The sequence below is a fragment of the Corythoichthys intestinalis genome, chromosome 4 (genome assembly GCF_030265065.1).
Source record: "Corythoichthys intestinalis isolate RoL2023-P3 chromosome 4, ASM3026506v1, whole genome shotgun sequence".
Taxonomy (NCBI): Eukaryota; Metazoa; Chordata; class Actinopteri; order Syngnathiformes; family Syngnathidae; genus Corythoichthys; species Corythoichthys intestinalis.
In genome coordinates, this window is record NC_080398.1 from 30751165 (window position 1) to 30764484 (window position 13320).

The 13320-nt window shown below is 39.3% G+C and overlaps 1 protein-coding gene across 2 annotated transcripts in view; it reads left to right on the forward strand.

Moving 5' to 3' along the window:
- Positions 1–13320, forward strand: part of iglon5 (IgLON family member 5) — a 424128-nt gene that overhangs the window by 345838 nt on the left and 64970 nt on the right. For both annotated transcript variants that reach the window (XM_057833795.1, XM_057833794.1), the window contains exons 3-4: positions 1502–1734; positions 12932–13051. In XM_057833795.1, coding sequence (XP_057689778.1) covers positions 1502–1734; positions 12932–13051 — 353 coding nt within the window. The remainder of the gene's footprint in view (positions 1–1501; positions 1735–12931; positions 13052–13320) is intronic.

Sequence of the window (13320 nt, forward strand, 5' to 3'; positions counted from 1 at the left end):
GAGACCCCAAATAACAAAAGACTACCAGACACCCTGGCGCCTCAGCTCCACAGGTTTCCTCTCACACCTACACGCGAACCAGACTTCAGAGACACCCAATAACCATAGTTCTTTAACAGGTGTCAAAAGGAACACCTAACCATACCATATTTTGGCAGGTGCGCAAAAGGGGCGTTGCTTACGTCATCCATCAAAGGTCATTTGCATAAATTTGACAGGTGCTGGCCAATACCCTTTTTTTTATGAATTATTGTAATGTTACTTAAACATTAGTTGTCTTAAAAATGCATTAATTCATGTTAATTAATATATTAATAAATGTTAGATAAGGGATTAAATGAATTATTGTCATGTTACTTAAACATAAGTTATTGTCTAAAAATGCATCAACTAATGTTAATTAAGGGACCCTTATTGTAAAGTGTTACCTTTTTTTTTTTTTTTTGTCGAAATTCATACGTTATATGAATAAAACCAGAATAAAAGATTATATTTTTTTAATTTAATATTTAAAGGGACCGACAACTGGTATAAATAAACTTAATGTGATAAAGGGTTGCTCAAAGTATGTAAGGCAATGATCTTACGCAATAGCGTAAAATTGGTATTTTTGCCATTTTAATTCTGCGTTTACACGACCATTATGTGTGGAGGAAACTGCGTGCACAGTGAAGCGCATGTGCATGAAACCGAAGCCGATGGAGTATGCATTCCCAATGTGTAGGTGGCAGCATTACCAAATTTGATGCCTGCGCATAACCCTTCCCTTCTGCTGTTTCCACTTCCGTCCTGGTCAAATAAAAACATGGTGAAGCGCATCAGGCGGAGTAATTTTGTATGGACTGATGAGGAGGTTGTTGGCTTAACGTAACTCTAAGGTTGCTGTTATGTACTTCCTCAATCGGAAGTACATTTAAGGCCGAGACTTCAGGGGAACAACACTTCTTTATTCAGTTTGCTTCTCATCACAGGTGCACATGACACATCAGAGGGTTTCCTTTTTACTGCAATGCCACACCCACAGGGGCGTTACGGGGGGGGGGGGGGGGGGGGGGCAGTGCCCACCCACGGACACGCTCTGCCCACCCAAAGAAAACTGGATGTAGACTAACAGCAGTCTGGGCACCGCGAATGGCATCTCATTCATATAGTACTGATGTGTTCTAAGTTATAGCCTTTGCGTTGTTACCTCCTCTTTCACCTAAAAAAAAAAAAAAAAAGAAAGAAAGAAATTAAATTAAATGTTGGTTTTGTTCCTAAGGGGCGCTACACACATTTACGCATATTTTGATTTTTTTTTTTTTTTTTTTTTTTTTTTTTTTTTTTACATTTTATCAAAGTTTTCACCAGTGTTCACCCGGCTGTTGAGTTTTGTGAGTTTTGAAGCATTCTGAGGGGGTCAAAGTAAGTGTTGTCAGGGACATTAATGAGTGTCCTAACAGGATATTTCATCCCTACCCCTCTGGCCGAGTAACTTATTCCCACGCTTTTGTCCTCACAGGTGCCGGATCCACGAAGAAGTGACACACAAGGCCTGGCTAAACCGCTCCAACATTCTGTTCGCGGGCAGCGACAAGTGGTCGCTGGACAAGCGCGTCACGCTGGTCAATAGCAACAACAGTGACTTCTCAGTCCACATCGATAAGGTGCGAGTGAGCGACGAGGGGCCCTACACGTGCACCTTCCAGGCCAACAACAAGCCACACATCGCCCACGTCTACCTCATTGTGCAAGGTCAGAATTTGAGAATTTTTGGCATGTTGTGTGTAAAGCTCCTGGCTCCGGGCAGTTTGGATATTTGCCACGAAACGAAAATGTTAGCACTTGGAAACAGTGTGTCTGATTAAGACAAAACTTGTAGAACTTAAGCATCTTCATATTTTAAACGGACTCTACTAGAGAGACAAAAGTTTAAGCATTTTCAGAAATTTACCTTTCCATCTTAGGATTTTGAGAAAGTTCATAGTTCCGTTCGTAATTTCAAATATGTATATATACGTATTTATATGTATATGTACGCCTTTCATAGATCATAATTAGAGTTGTCCGATATTATCGGGTAGCCGTTGATATCAGCCGATAAAAGCATTTTAAAATGATATTGGCTAATATCGACCTCGGTTTTTCATAATTGGTTTCGGGCCAATATGCATGTTGGAGTCAGAATGAATGTAGAGGTTAGGTTGGTTATGTTAAGAGGTTATATTTATCATTATTAAAGCATCCAGTGGGGCATCACAATACTATTAGCTATAATATGTTAAGTCTACGACCGCATACAGTATGTCGGTATCGGTTAGATATCGGTATCGGATTTTTGGAGTTGGACAATACCGGCATACTATTATCGGTTAAAAAGTCAAAATCAGGAAACTCTAGTTATAGTGGAAAATTTTGAACTAATTTTACCATTTAAAAATTATTTGTCTATTGTACAAGTCCCGCCCTGAAAATTATTGTCACCCACCAGTCCACACTCTATTTTAGGTGCAGTTTTAACTAGTACTGTACTCGGTATTGCGAAGTACTAAGGAATACCGCGCAATTTGTACTGTTCAAGATTCTAATGCCGAACATCCTACCCAAGATGGCCGCCAGCTATACATACCACTATAAATAAAAGAGGGCTTGGCTTTTATGCCAATATGATGTTAGACATCCAGTCTTGAGGCATCCATCATTCTTTTTTTTGCTAATTTAAATGAGTTTATCACTAGTAGATGTCCAATCAGTTTGAAATTGGGAGAGTGGCAGCAAATGTACTTTCATTTATTCGCTGCCAATCCTCCCGCTTTAAATTAATTGGACTTATAGTGCTGTCAATCGTATGAGTTAAGTACTGAGTGTCTGAGCAAGTCATGACAGCAAATACATTATATTGAAGTGAGTGCACTAATTAGTACTTAGATTATCAAATTATATATTGGTCTTATCTGACCAAAGCACACGGTCCCAGTTGAAGCCTGTAACCGTGTGTATTTTTGTGTGAGAACATGATCGAGCTTTTTGGCAGCAAACACTCTAAGTGGGTCTGGCGTGCCATGAAAGATGCGCATGCTGAAAAGCACCTCATACCTACTGTGAAGTATGGGGGTGGGTCAGTGATGTTATGGGGCTGTTTCGCTTCCAAAGGCCCTGGGAACCTTGTTAGGGTTCATGGCATCATGAATGCTTTGAAATACCAGGACTTTTTAAATCAAAATCTGTTGCCCTCTGCCCGAAAGCTGAAGATGGGTCCTCACTGGGTCTTTCAGCAAGACAATGACCCTAAACATATGGCCAAATCTACACAGAAATGGTTCCGGTGTTTTTTTTCCATTAAGGTCCCATATTATTTGAATTAAAAAAAACAAAAATATTAGAAGCTAAAAAACACATCTTTTCCAGGGGTGTCAATAATTATGGAGGGCACTGTATATTGTTATAAATATATTGTTATAAGTATTTGTTTCAGATGTACTGTAATTATTTTCTGTATAAAAAATAATTTGGTGTTCAAAAAGTCTTTTTTTAAACTTGAGTCTTGAAAAAGAGGAGGTCGTCTTATAATCAGGGCCGTCTTATATTCATGCCAATACGAAGAAATTGAGCATTATCTGAAATAATATCAGGGATGCTAATACTTTTGGCCAGCAGTGCATATGTTAATATAGCCTCTTAAAACAAAATTGCCTTTAAAATGCGATTTATACTCCCGTGTGACTTGTTTTTTTACTCTTCGTTATGCATTTTTTTTTTAGCTAGCTAGGCCTTGAAGTACGAAAAATACGGTAATAAGTAAAACTAACTGTGACTGATCATTCACTTTCAGCCCTCCCAGTTAATGGACTGGACGTCTATTCCCTTCAATAGCGGACAATGCGTTCAGTAAATCTATAAATACAAGTGAATCGTGACTTTTGCTCATAAAATGTGCAGTTATGCAAAATTTGATGATTTGCCATTAAACCCAATAATATTTTCTCCCGCCAGCAGTGCATTCCTCTATCTTATTGTGCAAGGTCAACCTTCGTTGCGCTTTCCGCTCACAAGTGCCACATCTGCTAAATGACTTAATTACGTGTTCTGTTGGTTGGCCGCGATTGACACCGCGGAAGCAATCAGGCGTTTTCATGGGTGACTCAATGTGCCTTTTCCTGTTAAATCGCACCTAACAAGTCCTTGTGGCATTTTAACACGCGAGTCAAGTCATGTGAATGATTCTCGGCTTCATTGCAGTTCACATGAAAAGCAGCTAAAATATAAGCTAATAGTGCAGGTGGTGGGTGACAAAGTGGACGGATGAGAGGCTTTTTCTCACTTAGCCGCCATTGAATCGGTCGACTTGTTTGTCTTGATTTAGGAAGTCAGACAGATTAGACGTGAGTTGACAGCCGCACGGAGCCTCTGCTGCATCTGCTGGGAAAAATGCTGCAAAAATGTCGCAGCAGGCAAAATGATCGCTGATTAGCTGTGTGAAAACAACATTTGAACTAATCATCCATATCCAAAGGAGTCATATTTTGTAACTACAGCTAAAATGGGCTTAATATGTCATTTGAATGGTTAAACTGGATCACATGCTTAGCGTTCAATAATCCCTCAAAAGTTGGGAAATTGACCAAGCAACCAATTCACAAAAAACAGCAGTTTGCCAGATAGTAAACAAATCTTTAGAAATATTGTTGAAGTTGCTTATTCCCACTCACACATGAAGTGTATTATCAAATTAACCAAACAAAAACTACATGTTGTGTATTTAAGACATGCAAGATTTCCTTGCCCAAAGAATTTCCGTTTATTCTAATGCTAACAATGCTAACGCTACATGCGTTAGCACAAACATTTTAATTTCTTTAAACTGTATTTAAATACTTTATTACAATACCTTTATGTTACGTTAGATATTCCAAAGTACCACATTTTCTGCACTATAAGGCGCATCTAAAAGCCTTCAATTTATAATCCAATGTGCCTTAAATATGGTTCAATATTGTTTAATCATGGCATGACTAGGGATGGGAATCGAAATCAGATTCCAATTCCGAATCGGTTCCTAGTGTTTCGAGGCCTCGACATCACAAAGAAAAAGCCTTAACGATCCCTTTCCTAAAGACGCGTATTGCGTCGTCACATGACGTGACGTGTCTTGTTGTCCAGACGCATCAAACTAGCATGGCGCCAAGAACCACACACTCCAAAGTTTGGCTACACTTCACCAGGAAAGTGGGTGCAAATGAAAGGTTACGATAGTTTAGCATGAGCATTGCAGCAATAAACATAACAATGACAGCACGTAGGTTCAAACGCTCGAAAGTGTGTCTTCACTTCACGAGGAAAAATTACAACAAAGCGACTTGCAGTCATTGCGAGGTGAAAATAACTTCATCGGGAGGGAATACGACTGTACTGTACTCACCGAGACGCAAAGGCTCAGTACTGGCTATACAGCGAGCTAAACTCCCAAATGACAATGCAGAAGACGTTGGTATAATATGCTGACTTTATTCAGCCGTCGTTATGACACCATTACTTGAAGAGTGAAACTAAAAATAGAAATGAAACAAATCAATTTCGTCCCCAATAACAAACAGGTTTGCATCAACGTAAATCTGCGATAATTAGCTGCGAATACAGTAATAACACAAACGGTTAGCATGCGTTCGCTAGCATTAGCACATCGTCAAACCACTACACAACTGGATTTAAGTGTCCGATCGCAAGTGGAAACACACAACAACAACACAAAAGATGATACAAACATCCGTTGCCTCTGTAGATATTTTACAAACATGAACAAAGAACGTAGGCTCATAGCAGTGTTTCCCTCTCTCACTAACTCGCTCACTCACTTGGATGCTTGGTAGCTGCACTTCTTCGCGTGTAAGCGCGCTCTTCTTCATGTGAGCGCGTTCTTCTTGGCGTGAGGAAGCGCAAGGGCGCCCCCACTTGAGCGTGAAAGCACACTAAGAACTAAAAGGCATGCATTTCAATATAATGGTAAATAATAAATTTTAACACATATTGCCAAAGGCAGTACAACGACCTATATGCCAATATATTAGGGCTGTCAAACGATTAAAATTTTTAATCGAGTTAATTACAGCTTAAAAATTAATTAATCGTAATTAATCGCAATTAATTGCAATTCAGACCATCTATAAAATATGCCATATTCTTCTGTAAATTATTGTTGGAATGGAAAGATAAGATACAAGATGAATATATACATTCAACATACGGTACATAGGGACTGTATTTGTTTATTATAACAATAAATCAACAAGATGGCATTAACATTATTAACATTCTGTTAAAGCGATCCATGGATAGAAAGACTTGTACTTCTTAAAAGATAAATGTTAGTACAAGTTATAGAAATTTTATATTAAAACCCCTCTTAATGTGTTCGTTTTAATAAAATTTGTAAAAATTTCAATCAAAAAGTAAACTAGTTGCCCGCCATTGTTGATGTCAATAATTACTTACACAGTGCTCATGGGTGCTGAAGCCTATAAAATCAGTCGCACCCAAGCGCCAGCAGAGGGCGGCAAAACTCCATAAAACACAATTAACATATGGGCATTTCACTGTGCTGTTATTTAAATCTGTCTGAGCAGGGTATGTGCGTTAATTGCGTCAAATTTTTTAACGTGATTAACTACAAAAATTAATTACCGCCCGTTAACGCGATAATTTTGACAGCCCTACAATATATACAATTTTTTTATGTTTCAGTAAAATGTTACACATTCTTGTGCATTTGCCACTTTTTTCCACAGTTAACATTGAGACCTTGGGCCTCTTTTGACCTTTTTGTGAGTTTGTAAGGTTGTGACTTCTGATTAAACATACTCGATGGCAATCAAAACGTTTGTTCTTCCTTTTCCCCAAATTAGAATCGATAAAGAATCGAATCAATTAAGCAATATCGATAATGGAATCGGAATCGTAAAAATCGTATCAGTTCCTATCCCTAGGCATGACATTCCGTTTAGCATAGCTCCCTCTGGTACAATGGTTCTTAACCTGGGTTCGATCGAACCCCAAGGGTTCGGTGAGTCAGTCTTAAGGGTTTCTGTGAAGGTTAAGACACCCTGAGACGCTGACTAAATCTAGGCAAAGTGCATTTTAGACCAGGTTTCTTAATGGTTAGTCCCCAATATACAGGCTTCATTCCAATTCATTCAACTGCTAGTCCTAGAGAAACTGGTTTGTTCAGTGGAAGGTTGACTCTCACTTGGTATGAGATAGTACAACAGATCTACGGGTAACGTGCATTGCGTTTACATTAAAAAATATATATATATATGTATATATATATATATATATATATATAAATTAATAAAAATTGCATCACATTTTATGCCATGAAAATAGTACGTGAGGCAAGGATGTGATAGAATGTGTTTTGTGTTAGTTCCCTCCTAGTGTGCCCCTGTGATTGCCCATCGATTTCACCTGTTGTACCTGCTCCTTGTGTCTCCTCCAACCTGCGTCCTCCTGTGTCACCCATCTGTTCCTCTTTGTCTCGTTACCCCTTGTCTGCGTGTGTGTATATAAGCTCCCAGTTTCTTTCCACTCCTCGTTGCCTCATAGTCAAATGTCAGTGTCAAGTCCTGTCCAAGCCCTCGCGTATCAGTCCCTCGGATTAAGTCAATTTTGTTTGAACATTATCTTTTTGATCCCCAGTCCTTTTGGTTGTACTTTGTGTTTTTGTTAGTTATTATTAAAATGTTTTTTGAGTTCACCACCACCTGCCTTGCTGCGTTTTTTTTTTTTTGTTTGTTTGTTTGTTTCCCTGCATTTGGGTCCACACCACCTGTCTGCCCGCATTCCATGACAGAATGAGAGTGTCGACATGAAAACAGAATAGAAAAAGTGTGAAAAGAATCGAGTTTGATTTCATTTTACAATATGAAAAGCAAATCAAAAGGCAAAATTATTTGTTGCAAATTCAGTTTTTTGGAATTGATTTGATGGCCACCTTTGAGCACTTGATTTGAAAACTTGAAGTTACGTAATTTTTGGACAATAGCAGCTACATTATGAATCCTGCGGCTTATACTCCAATGCGGCTTATTTGTTGGGTATATTGAACATGTGTCCTAACTGGGGTCCTGTAACTTTTTTTTTTTTTTTTTTTTTTTTTTTTTTTTTTTAATCAATTACATGATGATTTTGACACATTATTTTTGGATCACCTTGTGTTGATTATTTTCAATTTTAATGTACATCCTATGTTCATAAGTTATGATCTAAAGTAGTAAAAACAAAGGTTTTGCATTTAGATGTGAGGAAATGAGGGAAAATAAAAATTAGGAGATGGCGGTTGGTGTTTTTGTTAACTGTAATTTTGCACATCATTGAAAAAATTGCAATTTTGAATGAAAATTTGTTTCTTATATATGCCTTGGTACATGCATTAGCCTAACGCATATGTAAAACCTGTTTCGTTTTATTGTGTGGTATAGGCATAACTGCACCAAAAGTAATTTTCTTTGCATTTCGCTGGTTTTCGGAGGTTTGAACCCCCTCAAAAAATATCTAAATAAAAAAATATATATATACTGGCTCCGTGGCAACCTTTACAGTGGGACAAATAAGTATTTAGTCAACCACTAATTGTGAAAGTTCTCCCACTTGAAAATATTAGAGAGGCCTGTAATTGTCAAGATGGTTAAATCTCAACCATGAGAGACAGAATGTGTTTGGGGGGGGGGGGATAGAAAGTCACATTGTTTGATTTTTAAATAATTTATTTGCAAATCATGGTGGAAAATAAGTATTTGGTCAATACCAAAAGTTCATCTCAATATTTTGTTATGTACCCTTTGTTGGCAATAACGGAGGCCAGACGTTTTCTGTAACTCTTCACAAGCTTTTCACACACTGTTGCTGGTATTTTGGCCCATTCCTCCATGCAGATCTCCTCTAGAGCAGTGATGTTTTGGGGCTGTCGTTGAGCAACACGGACTTTCAACTCCCTCCGCAGATTTTCCATGGGGTTGAGACCTGGAGACTGGCTAGGCCATTCCAGGACCTTGAAATGCTTTTTACGAAGCCACTACTTTGTTGCCCTGGCTGTGTGTTTGGGATCATTGTCATGCTGAAAGACCCAGCCACGTCTCATCTTCAATGCCCATGCTGATGGAAGGAGATTTTCACTCAAAATCTCTCGATACATGGCCCCATTCATTCTTTCCTTTACACAGATCAGTCGTCCTGGCTCTTAGCAGAAAAACATCCCCAAAGCATGATGTATCCACCCCCATGCTTCACAGTGGGTATGGTGCAATTCAGTATTCTTTGTCCTCCAAACAAGAGAACCTGTGTTTCGACCAAAAAGTTCTATTTTGGTTTCATCTGACCATAACACATTCTCCCAGTCCTCTTCTGGATCATCCAAATGCTCTCTAGCAAACCGCAGACGGGCCTGGACGTGTACTTTCTTCAGCAGGGGGACACGTCTGGCAGTGCTGGCAGATTTGAGTCCCTGGCAACGCAATGTGTTACTGATAGTAGCCTTTGTTACTGTGGTCCCAGCTCTCTGTAGGTCATTTACTAGGTCCCCCCGTGTGGTTCTGGGATTTTTGCTCTTCGTTCATGTTATCATTTTGACACCACGGGGTGAGGAGGGAGTTCAAAGTCCGTGTTGCCCAGCGACAGCCCCAAAACATCACTGCTCTAGAGGAGATCTACATGGAGGAATGGGCCAAAATACCAGCAACAGTGTGTGAAGAGCTTGTGAAGAGTTACAGAAAACATTCTGTCTCTCATGGTTGAGGTTTACCCTTGTTGACAATTACAAGCCTCTCTAATATTTTCAAGTGGGAGAACTTGCACAATTAGTGGTTGACTAAATACTTATTTGCCCCACTGTATGTCATGGAGTTCCAAGAAGAAATCCTAGCCTGAGGAAGACATTCAATGGCAAAAAAACAAACATTTACTAATAAGAAATCCATTCTCAGCTCAGACAACCTAACTCGCATCTGCTCTTTTTTAAGATCAATGGGCTTTTACACTGACGGCTTCAGAAAAATCATAATAGCCTTAAAAGAACAGAATGTGTTTGCAGCTGACAGGTGGCAGAGAGCTGCTGACTGATGCGCTTTTTGCAAGCAAACAATCTTGTCTGGCGGCTCTAAGGGTTGGCATAGAGCACCATACGTAGTCTACATACATACGCATATATAATTGTATATTTATGTGTTTGTGTAGCCGAGTGCTGCAATTGTACGGTTTGTTTGTTGTGGCGCCTCGATGCCGCTGCTGTCGGCGACCTGGCAAGTTGCAAGAGAAACGAGAGCTGCGCCGGAGCCAAGCTCATTAAAAACGATGATAATGGCCTGTTTAAATTCAAGGGCCGTCTCGTTATCAATTTAAGTACGAGCGCGAGTGCCGCGCTCTGCGGTTAACCGGGTTTGTTGTCGCCAGGCCGCTGGATCAAGAGGAAATTGACACTTTTGATCAATTCTGTATTGAAATTTGCATCCCTCAAGTTAGAACTTATTAGCATTTGGCACTAATGTGTCTGCGTGATACAAAATCTGGCATGCACAATCATTATGACAGGACTGCGGTGTCGATACTCTACTGAGATGCTAAATTAGTGTGACAGGAGAGCGAACGCAATATTAAATGAAAAATTTTCCGGAGAAATTGCGTGGGAATGCTTTTATCACATTCGATAAACTCCGGTGGATTTCGGGTTGCTTCCTGTTGAATTTACGGTAGTTCTGGGTCCCTTCTTGCTGAATTTAGATCACTTCTAGATGATTTTTGGTTAATTCCGGATCACTTCCTGATGATTTTTTGTTTGTTGTTGTTTTTTACTTCCTGTTGTTTTCAGGTACATACTTCCATTTGAATTTTTGGGGCCAAAAATGATGACCGCCAATCAATTTTTTTAGTTGCTTCTACTTCAAAGTCAATAGGAGTGAATGGAGAATATTTTGGGGTGTTTATCAGCGGCGACATCAATTGAATAAGCAATATCATGATGTGTTAGGATGAAAGTGACATTGGAAATGAATGATGCTTTGAACTGTGAATTTTGGGGCTACTAACTGTGAATTTTTGGAACATTTTGGACTTCGGTGTGAATCCGGTGTAAAATGTGGGAGGTGATAGTAAGCTTGTCGCAATATGCAATAATTCAATTTATCGCGCGATAAATAAAAATGAAGGCGGTAATTTTTCCGCTGCGATTTATCGCGCGTGCGGCAGACGTGCTGTTAAAAGTTTGGATTCCTCGTTACCAACTGCACAAAATGAATCTTCGTTTCAGGTCCGGCAAAAACTAGCACCGGAGCCAATCGTTCCCATTATATCCTATTGTTCAACGTATACCGGCCGCGTCAGTGCTCCGGAGTGACTGTGGACCATCTATGGCGCGCCGGTGTTGTTGACTTGTGGGCGCTCCCGTCAGGAGTGACATTTCACGCGGGCTGGCTATTTTCGGAACAACGCCGGATATTTACAATGAAGTCCGCCAAAACATTGTTACCGACTTGGCTGCTACGAACAACATCGCTTTGACAATGAACGGCTGAATGAAATTAAGAGCGCTGTGCTTCAAACTCGTCCTGTTTATGAAAGTCGATTGTCTTATGCTGGTGTTGTGTAGTAATGAGCAGACGTGACTTCAGCGGCGCTTGCTAACTTTTTTAATGCGCGCACACACTAGATATCATGAAATGGCAAACTAGATGTGCTATGTTCCATGCCATTGGCTACGTGAGCCCAGAGTGATTATGGGACACGTAGTCCATATACTACATCGATGAATTCTAAACTGTCATGACTGAATGGAAGTTAAGGCCAAATCAATCCATACCAGTGACTATAGATAATGTTGCAAATATTTTTAATTCAGTACGTCACAGATGGATTATGACCACAAATAGGATGTCTTGCTCATGTAGTAAACCTAGCTGCTAAGAAAGTTGTAGCAATCAACAGTGTGCCCTGCCTCACTTTACAAACAGTAAAGATTGTTCTCAGCACTTTTATACAAAATTTTCTCAGATCAGTAAGAAGTAAGCACATATATATTATGCACTAAAATGCATGTTTTTATCGATGGCAATTTAATGTTTGCTCGTTAGCAAAAAAAATACAATAAATAAATAAATAAAAAACCGAAACATAAAATATCATTGTTATTTTTTTTCCAGAGCATTAAATGTATTGAATCGGATCGAAAATCGTGTCCCCCGTATCAAAAATCGTACCGAACCATGACTTAACTGTATCGTTGCATCCCTATGGAATACCATTGCAGAAGCTATGATGGGAAAAGTTTTCATTTGCCTAGATGCTTAAGTTATTAAGTGCAATTTTTTTTTTATTTTTTTTTTTTAAACACGTTATTTATTCTGTGTTTCTGTGCGGTATCAATATTTTTGTTTTTTACTTAAGAGGCATGGTCTATTGTTTTTAGTTCTTAAAAAGCATTTTTGAATTTAAGAGTAAATATTTATCGCGTTTAAATGGGTGTACTTGATCTATTAATATATACTGTATTCTCACTGTGTTATTGTAAGTTGGTTAAAAAAAAAATGGGGGGCGCAATAATATCGCATATCGCAACAATTTATTAGAATAATTATCGCACACTAAAATTTGTTATCGTGACAGGCCTAGGTTATAGGTGCCAAGGTTTTGGCAACAAAGAATATGTAACACTGTACCGTTGAGCCTGCAAATTTTACAGTTCGAAAATCGCTAGGTTACCTATTAGTGGAATTTTTCCCCGTTTTGCTGTCAATTGGCAGTCATTATTGTGAATTTTCATTGTCCTGTTTGGATATCGCTTTTTTGCAGTTCACAATTAACCAACTTTCACAAATGATACTCTTACAAACTTGGCTTTAGCTTAAAATCACTCATATGCAGAGTACTGGTGCATATTGCTGATTCAAATATGTTTTTGTGATTTCCTCAGTACCAGCCAGAATCATCAACATTTCCTCGGACGTGTCGGTGAATGAGGGTGAGAACGTCAACCTCTTCTGTCTAGCCGTGGGCCGACCCGAACCCACCGTCACCTGGAAGGACCAGAAATGTATGTACCTTTTTTTTCCCCCAACCATTTTAAAGGGACAGACACCAACTAATACATATGACCTTCATGCAGGGGTGAAAGTGGGCGGGAACGGTCAGGAACGCAGTTCCGGTATGAGATTCAGGGCCGTAACGCAGTTCGGGTGTAAGATTCAGGGCCAGAACGCTGTTCCGGTATATGGTGCTTTGATTCCGAAAATATGACGGCAACTGTCAAAACGTTATGTAAAAAAAAATAAAAATACAAAGCTGCCACACATGCATTTCATC